This window comes from Bubalus kerabau, chromosome 6, assembly GCF_029407905.1.
Source record: "Bubalus kerabau isolate K-KA32 ecotype Philippines breed swamp buffalo chromosome 6, PCC_UOA_SB_1v2, whole genome shotgun sequence".
Classification (NCBI taxonomy): domain Eukaryota; kingdom Metazoa; phylum Chordata; class Mammalia; order Artiodactyla; family Bovidae; genus Bubalus; species Bubalus kerabau.
This window is the reverse complement of record NC_073629.1, coordinates 24,211,957-24,229,204: the sequence shown is the minus strand read 5'-3', so window position 1 is coordinate 24,229,204 and position 17,248 is coordinate 24,211,957. Positions and strand designations below refer to the sequence as shown.

The window sequence follows — 17,248 nt, the reverse complement described above, 5'->3', positions numbered from 1 at the left end:
AGAACATGTGCAATATAAAAGATGTATATATACCATGTGAAATGTAGATGAAAAGCACACAAGTGAAAAATACACACTTCCTGAAAAGAGTACATTATAGAAAGAATTGGTTCTATATTCTCAAAAATTTTATACACATGCAGTGTATGTGTACAATTTATACAATCTTTCAAAAGAAATTAAGATACTCTGATAAAATGGGGCAGGCTGAGAGAAAGGCAGAAATAGAGAGGACCTAGACAGAATGAGTAAATATTATCAGAAAATAAGAATGCAGTTCAAATACAAATCAGAATTGGCAACTGGAAACAACAGAACTGACAAAGAAGAAAAACAAATCAGTTCTGCCAAAAAAAAAAAAGGCTTAAGAAGCTCTTATGAAATGCAAAGGAAAAAAGATTAAAATACTGAGAGAAAAGATTTTAGCTCTGGGGAAGAATGAAGACCTACTGTAAAGGTACTCCTAAAGACACAAAAACAAATGAGAAACAATCTTTTCTGAGATGAGACTGAACCTAAGTTTGCAGAGCCAAAGAACTCAAAAAAAGACTAGGAAAAAAATGACAGGAAACATGCCTATACCAATATTGGTTAAAGTTCTGATTTTAAAGGAGGAGGAGAGATAGAGAGGGAGACAGAGAATAAAAGACATTGGACTTCTCTATAATACTCACTACAAGAAGCAAAGGAATAATGTCTAGGAACTTCATAAGAATATAATTTGTGACCCAAGAGTTCAATATCTATACATGATGCCATTTGTGTATAAAGGCAACTAAGTTAAAAAATATTTTTCAAATATTCATGAGCTCTGTAAGAAGGCTGTAACATAAATGCACTACTAGTTAACACAGAACAAATTACACATATAACTAAGTCTAAAGTCTTATAAATTGAATTTTAAAACAGTATGAATATCAGTAATGTTAAAGAACATGAGTAAGACTTTAAGTTTGAGTACTAATAATACTATAAGTTTTAAAATCCCAGATCCTATAACAAAATCTGGAGAGTAAGAGAAGATTAAAAGAAGTAAAAGTATGCTCATTCCTTACCTTACAAAAGAGGATATAGTTTCATTTTGGATAGAGAAAAGCAGAAAAATAGATTCAAATCCAAATTATTCTAAACATGTATACCTTTATAAAGTCTAAAAAGCACTAAACATTATATGGGCTTCCCAGGTAGCTCAGTGGGTAAAGGACGCAATGCAGGGGACGCAGAAGATGCATCGTGAGTTCAATCCCCGGGTTGGGAAGATCCCCTGGAAGAGGGCATGGCAACCTATTCCAGTATTCTTCTTGGAGAACTCACGGACAGAGGAGCCCGGTAGGCTACAGTCCATAGGGTCACAAGACTGAAGCAACTGAGTAAACATGATATATAATTTAAATCATTTCACCTCTACTGTCTTCATGGACTAATTTCTACTTCCTTGAATTACTTAAACACATGGTTTATCTTCTCATTCTTTGCTCTCCCATCTCCCATGAAATCAACATCTGGGTTGAGGACCAATAAGGTCACCGAAGCCAAGAGTTCTCACTTTCCTCAATTCTACAGACCTCCACATCTACTCATTATCACAAACAGACTCATGCTCTGGATCTCATTAGAAGATACTCATTGTTCCAACTCCAAGATCCCAAATCGGTATTCCCACTCTCTGACTATAACTTTCAATCATCCTTCTTTCCCATTCCCAACAATCAGTTCACCTAATTTTTCCCACTAAAACTCGAAAGAGTAAAATGAAAAGTGAAAATGTTAGTTCCTCAGTAGTGTCTGACTCTTTGTGACCCCATGGACTGTAGCCCACCAGGCTCCTCTGTCAGTGGGATTCTCCAGGCAGGAATACTGGAGTGGGTAGCCATCCCCTTCTCCAGGGGCTCTTCCTGACCCAGGGATTGAACCCAGGATCTCCTGCATTGCAAGTGGATTCTTTACTGTCTGAGCCACTAGGAAAGCCCTGGAAAGAGTAAAGCACTCCTAAATAACCCACTTCATTAACCAACCCCTGGCTAGCTGCCTTATCTCTTAGTCTAGCCAAGGTTCTAGGCTTGGTCACATGAATGAAGTTTCTGTCCCCTGAAGCTACTGCCCAGTACTCCTCTCTCTCTTCCTCCCTCTCCCCTTTTTTACCTCTACAAAATCTTGAATAAGTGATCTATTTCACTTCTCCCTTTACTCCTCCCTCAACACCCATGTTTCTCTCTAACCTCTTGCAATCTGGCTTTCTTTTCTCCTTTACAGAGAAACTCCATTTTAGAAGATTTCTAAAGACTTCAAAAATTCTGACTAACTCTCTGCAGTTAACATTAATATTTGAGTCTCCTGGTTGCCATTCTTTCAATTATCATCATTTGTTAAAATTGGTCTTGGAAATGCCAAAATAAGTTAGACAGGTTCCTAATTCTCTAGAAGCTAAGAGTGTATTATGTGGGGTAAGTATATAAACAAGTAAGATCAGTATAATATTGCAGGTGCTATAACGGAGGCACATAGAGCTGAGTCAAAGGCACAGTCTTAAAATGCACTCCTGACTCAGTGATGCTGTAATGGCAGAGCTTCTTCTGAACTCTCAGTCCTCCCTTCTCTCACCTTCCTTCTTTAGATTCTTTTCCTCACTTCTGAAGTGTAGACTTAAGATCCAAACAGGTCCAAGCCCTCTGGCCTTCTCAGCCCATACACCTTCCTCACAGACTTCCCAGGCAACCAAAAATAAGACTCAAAGTCTGAATCTCTAACCCCTACCTCTATTTTGATTGCCTAGGTCTTACTGCTGAACATTTTCACTTGGAAAACTCACCTCAAACTCATCATCATCCTAAGAAAATGTAGCCTATTTCCTTATCTCTGTCAAAAGTCTCCATATTCTCCCATTACTCACATTTAAAAATAGATGTTAGCTCTTCTCAATCTTCCCCCTAACCCAACCAAGTACTTAGACGGTCCACAAATCCTATCCATGCTTCTTTCAAACTCATGATCACTCCTACTTATTAACTTCTCTTGTGGCTATGTGTAGGCTTTCTTATTTCTTCCTAGTGAATGTGACCATTTATCAAAGAGAGGAATTGATTTATTTCTTCTTTGTGTCTCTTATGGCATCTAGCATAGTGTATTGGATATAACTGTTAGCTATTCAACAAATATCTGTTATTGAAGCTACCTTACAACCAAGGGCTTGAAAAGTCATGAAGTAAAAACTGGAGTTTTTCTGGGATCGAGCAAAAGTCAGACAGTGAGTCATGGACATGAAGACAGAAAAGATCCCTCAGTCTCACCCCCTGCATTTTGTGTTGGGTCATAGTAACTACTCAGCCCTGTTCCCACTAACATGACTATTAATCAGCTCTGAGACCTCTGGGATGAAAGTGCTTCAGGTTAGCACTCTTGGCAGTCTGCCCAACTGATAGCACACTGAAATTGGGAGGGGAAGCAGAATTCTAAAAACCAGGCTTAATTTCAAGTCCACACAATCAAGTTGACAGCAGATAAATTGTAATGGGAGATGCATTTTTCCATTCCTCCATGCAGAATATAAATGAAAAAAATGTCTGCAGTCCCCGATATACTTAGTTTCCACTCTCAACCAAAAAGCTCCATTTCTATAGTATTAAAAACACAGAAAACTAGTTTGGAGAAAAGCCTTATTCTGGAGAACAGCTTTGGAGCACTGATTTTTAAATAAAAATATACCATGAAAAGACTCCATTCCCAGACACCATCTCTGGCAGTATGTATACTTTCTGATTCATGCCAAAAATTTTTTGCTGAAGTTGGAGCAACTGACAGCAAAGGGAATCTTAACTAACACTTTGGGCCCATCAAGCCATAAAGGAGAGCTGAGAGAAAATGTGGTCGGTTTTATTTGACTCGTGTCCACCTAACTTCCATTGTTCACTTCTGCTTAGTGTCCCAAAGCACGATTCCAAGCCCAAGTTGAAATTACATTTCTGGGTTAATAACAAGCACAGGAAAATAAATCACGTCTGCCCTAGGAGTGAACCCAAAACCAAAAGCTGCCAGAGAGGAATTCGTGAGTTGAGTTTAGAGTCAACTTTAATTCTGAAGGAAATGAACCTTTAAAGGAAAATTCAAATAACAACCCATGTAGACAAAACATTAGTCTACACTGCTTCGATTAATTTGGGGGCCTTTTATAACTTTTTTTTTCTTAAATGGATATCTGCCAGAGCAGAATTGCTCTCGTAAGATGGCTTGGAGCCAAATACGGTAACAGTATAGATATTTATGCTCAGGCTTCACCAAATTCTTAGGTAAACTTCTACTTCCTAAAGAAACATCTAACTACTGACTTACCTCTAGAACAAGATTCCTATTTTAAAAAGTAAACCATTTGCCCAACATCAATTTCTTTCTTCCACCTGGACTTTAGTTTGTCTGGAACAGTGGTAACCTTTGTAGGTAGAAATTAGTACTATTCTAGACAACATGTCAGGTAAAAGGGCTCTGGACAGAGCTTGGACACAGTTCTGTCCACACCTGACTTGGAAACCAATATACTTTCCCCGTAGTGCGGCCAATATAAGGGCCCCTTGAGGATAGTTTCATGTCCATCCCTCTGCCACTAAGGATCAAAGAGGATGCTTCTACATAGAACCTCTCTGCATCAAAGGAATGCTGTCAAATAGAACTATCACAAGAGATACAGATGTCATTTAAAATTTTCTGGTAGAACTTAAAGGAAAACAAGGTAAAATTAATTTAAATATTATATCTTATCTAACTCAATGTATTTGAAACATTGTCATTTTAGCATCTAATCAATATTTAAAACATTATTATTGAGACACTTTACCTTTTTTTTCATACTGAATCTTCAAAATCAAGTGTTTTACAGTTGAGGTACTTCTCAGTCTGGACCAGTCATATTTCAGATACTCAACGGCAAGATGTGGCTAGTGGCTACCGTATCAAACAGCATGGAACTGAAATGTCTTACATGATAACTGTCTGCTAAATAAATGAAAAACTCGAAAAGCTTTTTAACTGCACCGTTTATTTTCCCAATACCTCAGTAAGAAACTAAGAGATAGCGGTTCTGTGAGCAGTAAATAAAAGCTTCTGAAGAAAGGCAACATGACTCATTTATTCCAAATCAAACCATGAGTAGACTTGGAAAAAATTTCTGGTCATCTTGAAGTCTAGAACTTGCTACAAAAGATCAAAGCCTTCTTTGTAGGTGAACTTATGGAAATAACATGGTACCTATCAGGCTCTTCTCATTAAAAATGTGGCCAATTTCCAAATCTCCGTTTACTTCAAACTGATACCTAGGTTTTTTTAACTACACAATTCCATCCTTTTTTTTTTTTTCCAGATAGCTGGCAACTAAATTTCCTCTCTTAGCTGGCTCCAACCCTTCCTTCTCAATTTTGTCAAAAGCCAGACAAACAGTTCATACCTCAACTCTGCAGCTGAAAATTGTAAAAGGAATTCTGAACAAAGTTGCAATAAGTCTTTGAAATATAATGAAAAAACCACAAGATTGAATATAAAACATTTACTCAATATTAACTTCTAATCTCTAAGTAACCAGGAACACACACACACACACACAGAAAGAACAAATCAGAATATCCTACGTAGAATAATAAAACTATAAATTAAATGTTCAATCCATTAAAAAAGACTCAAAGCCCTTAGTAAAAATATTTTTAAAGATAACTCATAGAGTCAGTCAATCTGTAGTTTAAAAAAAAAAAGACCATAGATTTGAGCACAGACTTGGAGTTCAACAAGCCCAGATTCAAACCCTAATCCAACCACTATGGCCCATGAGTAAATTGTTTAACCCTTCTGAATATCTATTACCATCTGTAAAAAGAATAGCTAAAACTCTACCCTTCATACAGTTATTGCAAAGATTACACAAAATAAAATATTGTAATCAGCACATTATTTAGGTGCTAATAAGCATCAGTTAACTCTCAGCTCCCAGCCACATTAATTTCTTTAATTTTGACAAAGCAGAAAACACTTATGTGAGTTTATTTATAGCTCTAATACCAATATAAATAGGAACCCTACAATCCCAAATTTTTCTACTCTTAGAATGATGTTGGGGCTGGGATAATGAGGAGCTCAGCTATATGCTACTGACAGCAAAGATCTGTAAAGAGCTCTAGTATCTGCTGTCATCAACAGTTCAATGACCCCATTCCATTACCTCAAGCCTAGAATAATGCCAATATTAATGCAGTGAGCATTATCACAGAGAAATGTATGGGGTAGTAAGGGAGCCCAGAAGGTAACACTTAGCTTAGCCTAGAGATAGGGCATGGGGGGCTTCCTGAAGAAGTTAACCATTTGATCTGCTCCTGGCAGCCAAAACTGGTGAGGACTATAGGGAAAGGAGTGGAGAAGGGAATCTAGAGACAAGAAATGGTGTGGGGCTTCCCTGGCAGCTCACTGGTAAAGAATCTGTTTGCCAATGCAGGAGACACAGTTCGATCCCTGGTCCAGGAAGATCCCACATGCCACAGAGCAACTAAGCCCTTGTGCCACAATTATTGAGCCAGTGCTCCAGAGCCTGGCAGTTGCAACTATTGCACCCACCCGCCCTAGAGTCTGTGCTCCATAACAAGAGAAACCACTGCGATGAAAAGCCCATGCACTGTAACTAAAGAATATATCCTGCTTGTCGCAACTAGAGAAAAGCCCATGCAGCAACAAAGACCCAGCACAGGCAAAAGTGAATAAATAAATAAATATTAAAAAGGAAATGGTACGAACGAAGACATAGGATGTGGTACAAACAAAAAAACAAGGTTGTCAATGGCAATCAAAGATTGACATCAGTGAAAAGAGGAAGGAAACTGGTAGGAAACCAAAGACTAAGGGTACCTTATATGACAGCAGGTCAGAAGAAATAAATACTGACACACCAAACATATTTATCATTTCTGCCATCCCCTCTAGAAAAACAATGCAAAAATACATGAAACAAGAAATATCTTTTAAGGACTTTCATAGGGACAAAAGGTATCTATTAAACAACCTGGGGGAAGAAATTTTGGTAAAATATAATTTCACTGGGAAACCTTTCCCCAAGATCGAGCTTTCCTCATTAATATCAAAGCAGGAACTCAAAGAGTATTTGTGGTATCAAAGAAAAATCAACAATGAAATCACAATTATCATTTAATCTTCATTGGCATTAGGAGCCTTGGTACCACACAGAGCAACTCTCTCCCACAGGGCAAGGGAGAGACTTAGAATGAGGTCAAGTTCCTAACATGTATCTCATCCTGCCTAATACTTCTGCGAGGATCATTAAAAAGAGAAAAATTAAATATTTCCAGTTACTATTTGTCACATAATTAACTTTACAGTAATCTTTTCTATTTATTTTTAATTAATTTTTATTGGAGCATAGCATATTAGTTTCTGCCCTACGGCTAAGTGAATCAGATATGTATATATATAAACCCCTCTCTTTTGGATTTCCCTCCCATTGGGTCATCACAGAGTAATCTTTTTAAGTTGAAAAAAAATGGCCTATGGAAAAAAAAAAAAAAAAACCACAGAAATGGCAAAATCTGAAGAGAAGAGAGAATATGACAGCAAGACCAGAGGGTTGGGAGTGAAGTCCTAGGATCAAGATACCAAGAAGAAATTCTAGGGGAAGTCCAACTTTAGGGAAACCCAGTGGGAAAGTATTTTTTTTTTTAAATAGACAGTTTGGGGATTAAAAGCAGAAAAGCCCTTCCAGGAAATCATGTTACTGGAGTTCTAAATCCTTTTAGTCTTTTTCTATTCATAGGCTACAGCTCTGAAGAGTACTCTAAATAATTAGCTGCTGCAGATGAGGGAAGGCAATTTGGAGATGCTGAAGAATATCAGGTAGTAACAACAGCAATACAAGATCTGGACTTCTTTGCTGGGCACAATCCTTTGCTGGTACTATAGCTTCTTCCTAATAACATTAGCTTGTTCTTGGGTTTCCATATTAAATCGAACAACTTCTCTCCAAAAGGCCCAGTTCTTAATTGCTTAATCAGTTCTTGTCTCCATTTTCAGTTAGATAAATACATACAAACAGAAATTGGAACTAAATGTCTATACAGACTCAATTTCAAAAATAAGAAGAGAAGACAACATTATAAACTTCCAGATGGTTGTCAATTTAAGCAAATCTACTCTTCTAATGTCAAAGGCAGAAGAATCTATGTGCAAAAAAGGATACAAAAAAAGGAAAATACAGAAATGTAGACAGGTGTCATAAAAATAATGTCTTCAAGAAGACGTGCCCAACCCTCTGCATAAGTATGTCATAAGAATAAGATGAGATAGATTTCTGTGTACAGACAATAAGCTCTGAACTCTCCCAGTCTGTACAACTTATTTTCAGGGTTTTTTTAGCTTGATAACAGAAGAGCAGAAGGAAAAGTATTCTAATAATCTTTTCATATAATTTAGAATATTCATTGATACTACACTGAAACGTGACAAGTTGTAGTTTCTTTTCCTTTTCCAGCCTTATTGAGCCATATTTAACATATAACATATGTGTAAGTTTAAGCAGTATATACATGATGATTTGATAGACATATTTAATATGAAACGATTATCAAAATAAGATCAGTTAACACATCTATTATCTCACACAGTTAACCTTGTTTGTTTGTATATGGTAAGAATATTTATATTTTTGCATTTAACGATGTTCTTTTCCTCTCAGATATTTAATGAGCATCTACTATGTTCCAGGCAATGTGTTGCTTTGCCAGATAATAACTTCAGAGTCTTTCAGTAACGCTCTTTCTCCTATTTTCTACAGTAGGGTCCCCAACCTCCGAGATCTAATGTCTGAAAATGTGAGGTGGAGCTGATGTAATAATAATAGAAATTAAGTGCACAATAAATGCAATACGCTTGAATCATCCCCAAACCATCCTTCTCCCACTTCTGGTTCATGGGAAAAACTTCCACCGGAGATCTTCCATTCTCTGGTGCCAGAAAGGTTAGGGACAGCTGTCCTACAGCACTTAGCACGGTACTGAGTTCAGAACATCTGCCCAATAAATGTCCGTGAGAACATTTCTTTAAGTGAACATAGGGGGACGTATGCGGTTAGCACTATACCCAATGACGTAGCACAGACACTCTTGTACAAGGGGCCCACTTCAGTAACAACCTGCCCCTGCTTACTGACCCATGCCCCATTGCAATGATTTGTCACACCATACATACCTGTCCACTGAGGGGGACAGCGGCAGTTGTAGGTATTGACCCCATCCACACAAACCCCTCCATTCTGACACTTGTGGTTAGGACAGTCATCTATATTCCGCTCACAGGTGACTCCTTCAAAACCTAGTAAGAGAAGGTTAAAGGAAATGATAAATTCTCATAGAGATGATGTGATCTGTTCTTCTCCACAGGACATGGTCATCAGAACAGACTGACTTCATTATTACAGTTCAACAGACAGCAGATGGTCAACCCAAGACTCACCATATAAAAATCCCCCAATCTTCTGTCTTTTCTTGCCTCAGGCATAGACAGTTAAAACAAATCACTGTGCCAATGACATGCCTTCACAGTTACCTCACAAGTATTTCAAAGTGTTTTCATGAAATAAAATCCCAGTGAAGATAAATGTCTACTCAGGACAGCTGGTTCTAAAAAAAAGGGCATTAGATTTTCCCCAGCTCCATGCTAGATTAATGGGAAGAACAAATAAAAGATCATCTAATTAAATTTAAATTCCTTTTTGTTTTTTTCTTGGGAAAATCATGGGGGAGAATAGGGAGACATAAAAAAAATACTGAACTGAAAGTCTGAAGATAAGGGTCAAGTTCTAACCTCACTGCTTATAAGCCATTTAATACTTGGTAATTATAAGCTCTAAAGTAGCTTCCTCATCTGTAAAATAAGTCTGGCTGCACCTGCCCACCCTGTCTTTCGAGGTTGTTTTAAGTGCCACATCGTAAGTACAACACAATATAAATATAAAAAGCTATGTGAATATGGAGTGGCATTATTACTAACTAAACTTGCCAACTCTTCAAATTGTTCATCCTCCTTTCCACACTTATAGCACTGCTTCCTTCCTCTTGATTTTTCCCTTTTATTAAAAATGAAAATAGCACATCAAACTTCACCCTAATTGCCCATAGCATGTTCCCCTATATAATTTACGAGTGAGTGAAGTCATTTAGTCGTGTCTGACTCTTTGTGACCCCATGGACTGTAGCCTCTCTGTCCACAGGATTTTCCAGGCAAGAATACTGGAGTGGGTTGCCATATCCTTCTCCAAGAGATCTTCCCGACCCAGGGATTGAACCCGGGTCTCCCGCATCATAGGCAGATGCTTTACCATCTGAGCCACCAGGGAAGTCCTATATAATTTATACATTGGGCTTTTTTCTTTTCTTTTTTTTTTTTGTGTGTGTTTTATTTATTTATTTTTTTACTTTACAATATTGTATTGGTTTTGCCATATATCAACATGCATCCGACACGGGTGTACATGTGTTCTCTTTCCTTCCTACCAAATCTCTTAACTATTAAAATGGAAGATTATCGGCTTTAAGACAAGAGAGGAAGTGTACTGAACATTCCCTTATTTGAAATACATATGACTAAGTATTTGGCCTCTTCAGAATGTCCCTTAAGTTTCTCTCTTTTACTACTCAAAACACATATTGGGTCTTATATTGGCACCGGTATAGTTAAATAAAAGAACGAGTTCCTGCTTTCAGGACACTGCAGTCTGGTGAGTGGGCAGACATCAGTCGCGCCTTGCTTTCTGCATTCCTTAGCACAAGCTACTGTGGCGTTCTACATCTGCTCTGTTACACTGGACACAGCTGGCTTCTCTGAATACAGTCGCAGTCATGTGCATGAGTATGAACCATGTAACCAAAAAAATTACCCAGAGACCAAAGGAAATCACTTTGTAGAAGATGGAGATAATTGAACGCTTGACTGAAGAGAATTCTATTTCTCCAGGTATTTGGTAAGAAGTCCATGCAAGCAGATGAGTCATTAAGTAAGCCTGAGAAAGACTATGAAAAAATTTATAGACTCAGATTTTTAAAAAATTAATCATATTACTCAAATATCTTCTGGGCTTCCCAGGTGCTGTTAGTGGTAAAGTACCCGCCTGCCAGTGCAGGAGACATGCGACGAGGGTTTGATCCCTGGGTTGGAAAGATCACCTGCAGAAGGAAATGGCAACCCACTCCAGTGTTCCCGCCCAGAAAGTCCCATGGACAGAGAAGCCTCGCAGGTTACAGTCAACAGGGTCACAAAGAGTCGGACATGAATGAAGTGACTTAGCATGCACTCATATATCTATTTAATCATATGACAGTCTTACAAATGGATGGAGTCAGTAAATGCTGAACTGCTTAAGCCCACCCAATATTATGATAAAGTGAGAGCAAATCTATAGATCCACAAAGTACAGTCCCTGAACAACAACTGAAGTCTCTGTTTCTAGTCTAGTGCTCTCAAATGGAAACATTCTTTGGAAAAGTTAGATACTTTCAGAATGTGGGAGAGAAATAAGGAGTCCTGGCCCACCACTGTTAGAAACCCCTGTGGTTTGGTGGTGTCCTAGAACTGATACTGGCCATTCCAACTTGATCTCCCTGGTGACCAAGACTAAATATGGTTGGATAAGGTGTCAAGGAGGTGATGAAGCCTTTGTAGCCAAACTATTTGAATTTATATTAGCCAGTGTTACAATGAACAGAATTCACCAACCACAGACAAATTAAGAAAGCAGAAACATTTCAACATAACATATAAGAAATAAGATGTTTTCTTTTCATCACTATTTTTGAGATAGTTCTTACCTGTCACTATGTAGTTATTTAGGCAGAAAGGCAAATAGGTGAAAGAGTTAACTCATGGTTGAAGCATGGCCTCTGGGTTAAACTGCCTAGATTCAATTCTCACACTTTCCATGCAGTAGAAGAGTGAACATGGGCAAGATATTATATATGCTTAATACTTAAACTTTCTTTCCTCTCTGGACTAATTAACAGGACCTACCTGAAAGGTTGTTTTAATGATTAAATGAGTTAGACAGAAAAAAAACAATGTAACAAACTGTGCTGGAACAACTGAATATCTAGATGCAAAAGAATAAACTTGGATTCCTTCCTCATCCCATAAACAAAAATGAACTCAAAATGTATGAGTTAAAATGATAAGATTCTTAGGATAAAACATAGGAGGAAATCTTTGAGACTTGGGCTAGATAGAGATGTCTTGCTACTGCTGCTGCTGCTAAGTCGCTTCAGTCGTGTCCAACTCTGTGCGACCCCATAGACGGCAGCCCACCAGGCTCTGCCGTCCCTGGGATTCTCCAGGCAAGAACACTGGAGTGGGTTGCCATTTCCTTCTCCATTGCGTGAAAGTGAAAGTGAGTTGCTCAGTTGCGACCGACTCGTAGTGACCCCATGGAATACAGCCCACCAGGCTCCTCCATCCATTGGATTTTCTAGGCAAGAGTACTGGAGTGGCTTGCCATTGCCTTCTCCGAGAGATGTCTTACACATGACCAAAAGCACAAGTCACAAAAGAAAAAACTGACAGTTTGGAATTAATCAAAATTAAAACCACCTGGGTTTCAAAGAACACCAATCAAGAAAGTAAAAAGACAGTCCACAGAAAGGGAGAAAATATTTGCAAATCATATATCTAGGAGATACAAAGAATTCTTACAACAATATTAAAATACAATATCCATAATAATACAAACAATCCAGTTATAAAACGGCTAAAGGAGCTAAATAGACATTTCTCCAAGGAAGATACACAAAAGGCCAGTAAGCACATGAAATGATGCTCAGCATCAGCCATCAGGAAAATGCAAATCATGACCACAATAAGCTATCACTTCATACCCACTAGAATGGCTATAATTTAAAAGACAGATAGCAACAAGTGCTGGTGAGGTAATGGAGAAATTGGAAATCCTTATACACTGCTGGTTGGAAGGTATTAATAAAATAGTGCAGTCATTATGGGATATAGTCTGGCAGTCCTGAAAAGATTACATAGGGTTACCATACCACTCAGCAATTCCTCTCATAAGTAAAACCAAAAAGAAATGGAAAATATATGCCCATTCAAAAACTTGTACAAGAATGTTCAGAGCAACATTATTCTTAATTGTCAAAAAAAAGCAGAAGCAGCCCAAATGTCTATTTCGCGATGAATAGATAAATACAAAGTGGTAAATCCATATAATGGAATATAATGCACGCACAAGAAGCATACTATGTGTTCCCATTTATATGAAATGTCCAGAATAGACAGCTCTACAGAGAGAGTAGATGAGTAATTGCCTAGTGCTGGGAGGGAGTTGCTGGAGAAGGCAATGGCACCCCACTCCAGTACTCTTGCCTGGAAAATCCCATGGACGGAGGAGCCTGGTAGGCTGCAGTCCATGGGGTCGCGAAGAGTCGGACACGACTGAGCGACTTCACCTTCCCTTTTCACTTTCATGCATTGGAGAAGGAAATGGCAACCCACTCCAGTGTTCTTGCCTGGAGAATCCCAGGGACAGCGGAGCCTGGTGGGCTGCCGTCTATGGGGTCGCACGGAGTCAGACACAACTGAAGTGACTTAGCGGTAGCAGCGGCGGGAGGGAGTTGGGGCGGGGGGCGGGGAGGTTAGGGAGTGACTGCTAATGGGAACAAAGTTTCTTTTGAAGTCATATAAAAATGAGCTAAAATTTATTGTGGTAATGGTTACACATATCTGTAACTATACTCAAAACCACTGAACAGTGTGTTTTAAAAGAAAATTATATGGTATGTAAATTGTATCTCAATAATACTGTTATATTAGAAGGAAAATCACTTAAAACAATGCCTGATACACTGTGTTTATTATATATCAATGGGATCAAAGCAGCTCTTAGAGATTATCTACTCTAATCCTTTTATGTTACAGATGAAGAAGGGCCACACGGCTGACTTACTGTACATGGGGGAGGCAGGAGTCAGTCCTAAACCAGAACCTTTACCTGGATTTGGTCAGTATGGTCTCTGGGACCCCAAAGTTCTCTTCCAAAAATCTGAAAAACTGACCTTGGGTCAAAAGTTCCCATATCTGAGAAAACTCTAGCCAAATTAGTTCTCCTCGAAAATTAAGACAGGATTTATGCTTTAAAAATAGAGATACAGGGCTCTTTTTGGAAATAACTAGCAAATTCTTATAAAAAGTCTATGAAAGTAGGGGTAAGGGGGTGCAGAGGATGGATGTGGCTTCAATGAATAAGTTACAGTGCAATCACTTCTTTAAAATGTTTTTAGGTTTTAAGGGAAAGGGAAGCAGACAAGTCTCCAGACCTGTGGGTGGGATGGGTGTAGCCGACTTATGGAAAGGCTCACATGACTGTACTAAAAGGAGTTTGCTGCTCGAAGCCAACTCACATCCTTAAAAGGCCAAAAAGAAAGAAATTAAACTCAGAAGAACATTTTTAAGACTGCTGTTATAAAACCATGGGCCACGTAACTGATAAACGATGACAGGGAGGGTGGGGAGCAGAAAAGTGTCTTTTGAACTTGTCATCCCACACAGATACCAGCATCTCTCAAGAGAGCTTCCATATCTTTTCATTTTTAGTCCCTAGGAGGTGTGACGGTGGAAAGACTTGGTGCAGAGGCTCAAAGAGGAGAGCAGAAAGGGGAAGCTGAGATGACACAACTGGGATCCTCCCAGGCCAGGCTGAAGGTCCTCAGGAAGAGCTTCCGTGCACAGGGATAAGAGAGTGAAGAAAACCCAGGGATACCTGGAACTGGACAAAGGCACCAAAGGTAAACAGCTACAGGCTACCTTCTCTCCCTGCCCTCTGGAAAGAAGCCTGTTAAAAGAGCAAATTGGTCCCAATTCCATCCCACTGGTTTCCTTGGCACACTTCATCCATCCTCTGAATGGGCCCCAGTGAGCTCACTGACCCCATGGGTGGCCCATGAATTTTAGCCCCACCATCCACCCAGGCTGCTGTTCCTACCCACCTCTCTCTGTATCTCCCAAATGAGCTCTACTTTCCTAACTTTACCTCCTAAGAAGTCAGAAAAATGAGTAAAGGGATTCAAAAGAAATAACTTCTGAACTTTTTTTTTAATTACAGAATATAGGAATGCTCTTCTCTATCACATCCAATTCATTCATTTGTCAAATATTCACTGAGTCTCAATTTGTGCCAGGCACGAGGCTGGATACTAGGGGTGGGGGGCGGGGGGCAGGTAGTTAAGATGAGAGTGTCTACCGGAAAGGATGAACAGGCAGTTTAATAAGTGTTGTGCTAGAGGTACATAGGTTCTGAAAGATCTTAAGAGAGTCTCTAGTCCCCCCAGGGGTGGGGAATACAGAAGGCATTTCAATGAAATAGATGCCTTTGGCACATCACAAGGAATAAATTCTATACAAAAAGGCAGGGTGGGAGGGGGAAGTAAGTGATAGAAGGCTGAGGAGATAGCAGGGGCAAAACTGTCAAGCATGGGAGGGCAGGAGAAACTTGAAGGAACATCAAGAAAAACTGGACTCAGGGCCCAAACTAAAGGGGCTAAAACAATGCGCCCTGCAAAACGGTATGATAATTTCTGCATCTGCTCCAGAGAAATCTGCCAGAATATGATTAGTATAATACCCCAGAGAACGTCACATGCCTTGTGCATATGAGAATGCAAAGGGGAATTATTTCTAAGAGTTTTTAAGCTCAGCAACTGCAGAGCAGACACAAAAGCCACAGAATGTGGCTAAGCTTTATTTTAATGATATAGGGATATTACATATAATCAAGCCTGTAAAGTATAGGGGTGATTTACAAAGGATAAACCTTCTTTGTTTGGAGAGAACAGATTGGGCAGCTTTTTATGAAGTTTAAAAATCATAAAGGAATAAGGAGGTACAGGAGAGAAAGAAAAAGGGAAAGTCCATCAGGGATTGTCCAGTCCAACTGTGAACTGGCAGGCAAAGCCAGGAGATGCAAAGAGCACACTGCTACTTCTTAATATATCCACAGGCATACAACCAGCTTAACTCATAAACCCCAAAACATTGGGAGTCAGGGATTCAAGAATGTATCTTCTATTTTGTTCTTCTATTTTGCTCTTTAGCTAAAATTATTCTAGCTGAGTACTCCTCCTTACAGTTTCTGCTAAAATCTTTACCTAACGGTAGTTTATGAAAGATCTGGGTTATTAACAGTTGCTGAACCAAGGAGAAGATGAAATACAGTTCCTTGGTTTCATTCTATCAACTCCCTCTTGAATATATTCCTTTTTTCTTCCCTCTATTGAGAAACATTTCTTTATTACTCAGGATGAGTCATATTTACAGTTTTAATTCCCCCCATCAATCTTAATACTAAAATCATCTCAGTAACTATAGTGCCCTTTGCAGGAAAAGAACTATGTCATAACCATTCAAATATAATCACTAACTTATGTGGGGTTCACTGAGTTTTAGAGTTGAAAAGAATTCCAATTCTTTTTACTCAGTACTAGTGTAAACCAGTACAGAAGGAGAAGCTAGACTAAGTCTAGCAGGTATGTTACCAGGAAGAAAATAAGAAAACCAAAGTTATGCTCTCAGTACTACCGTACTATACTAACCTCGGCCTGTAAAGTCAGAAGGTGTGTGCCTATTATATACCTGTCACGGTTTCCAGGTGCTTGGGATACATCACCAAACAAAAACAGAGATCCTAGCTTTTACTCTGGAGAGGAGAAGAGGCAAAAGAATTTGGAAAGACAGACAATAAACAATAGACATAATGAGCTAAATTACATAGTGAAAATTATACAGTAAGATGATGACAAGCGTTACCAAAAAAGAAAAGAAAAGGTAGACCAAGGCCAGAGATGAAGGCGGAAGGGAAAGGTTACAATCTGAAATAGGGTGATCAGGGCAGGCTTCAGTTAAAACTGCCAAGATTTGAACTGTGGTGGGAAGCAGCCATCTGAGAACTGCAGAACCTGGACAAAAGTGACTTTACCTGTCACTGACTTGGTTTTACCCATCTTTAGAATGGAAATAATGATTCTCTTCAAATAAGGGTGCTGTTTACATTGAGATAGTGATTGCTATTTTAAGTAACATTTTAGTCTCTTGACTAGTGTTGGGGGCAATGCAGGAGGGACGGGAGAATAGTATTGCATTATAAAAAGGACTCTGTAAAAGAAAATCATCTCCAGGCATTATTTCTCTATGTGGAAATAAAGTTAATACTTTGCAAACTCCACCT

The 17,248-nt window shown here is 38.8% G+C and overlaps 1 protein-coding gene across 3 annotated transcripts in view; it reads right to left on the bottom strand.

The window, feature by feature from the left end:
- The window catches only part of NOTCH2 (notch receptor 2), a 176,652-nt gene that overhangs the window by 73,126 nt on the left and 86,278 nt on the right, over window positions 1-17,248 (bottom strand). For all 3 annotated transcript variants that reach the window (XM_055584588.1, XM_055584586.1, XM_055584587.1), the window contains exon 5: window positions 9,223-9,345. In XM_055584588.1, coding sequence (XP_055440563.1) covers window positions 9,223-9,345 — 123 coding nt within the window. The remainder of the gene's footprint in view (window positions 1-9,222; window positions 9,346-17,248) is intronic.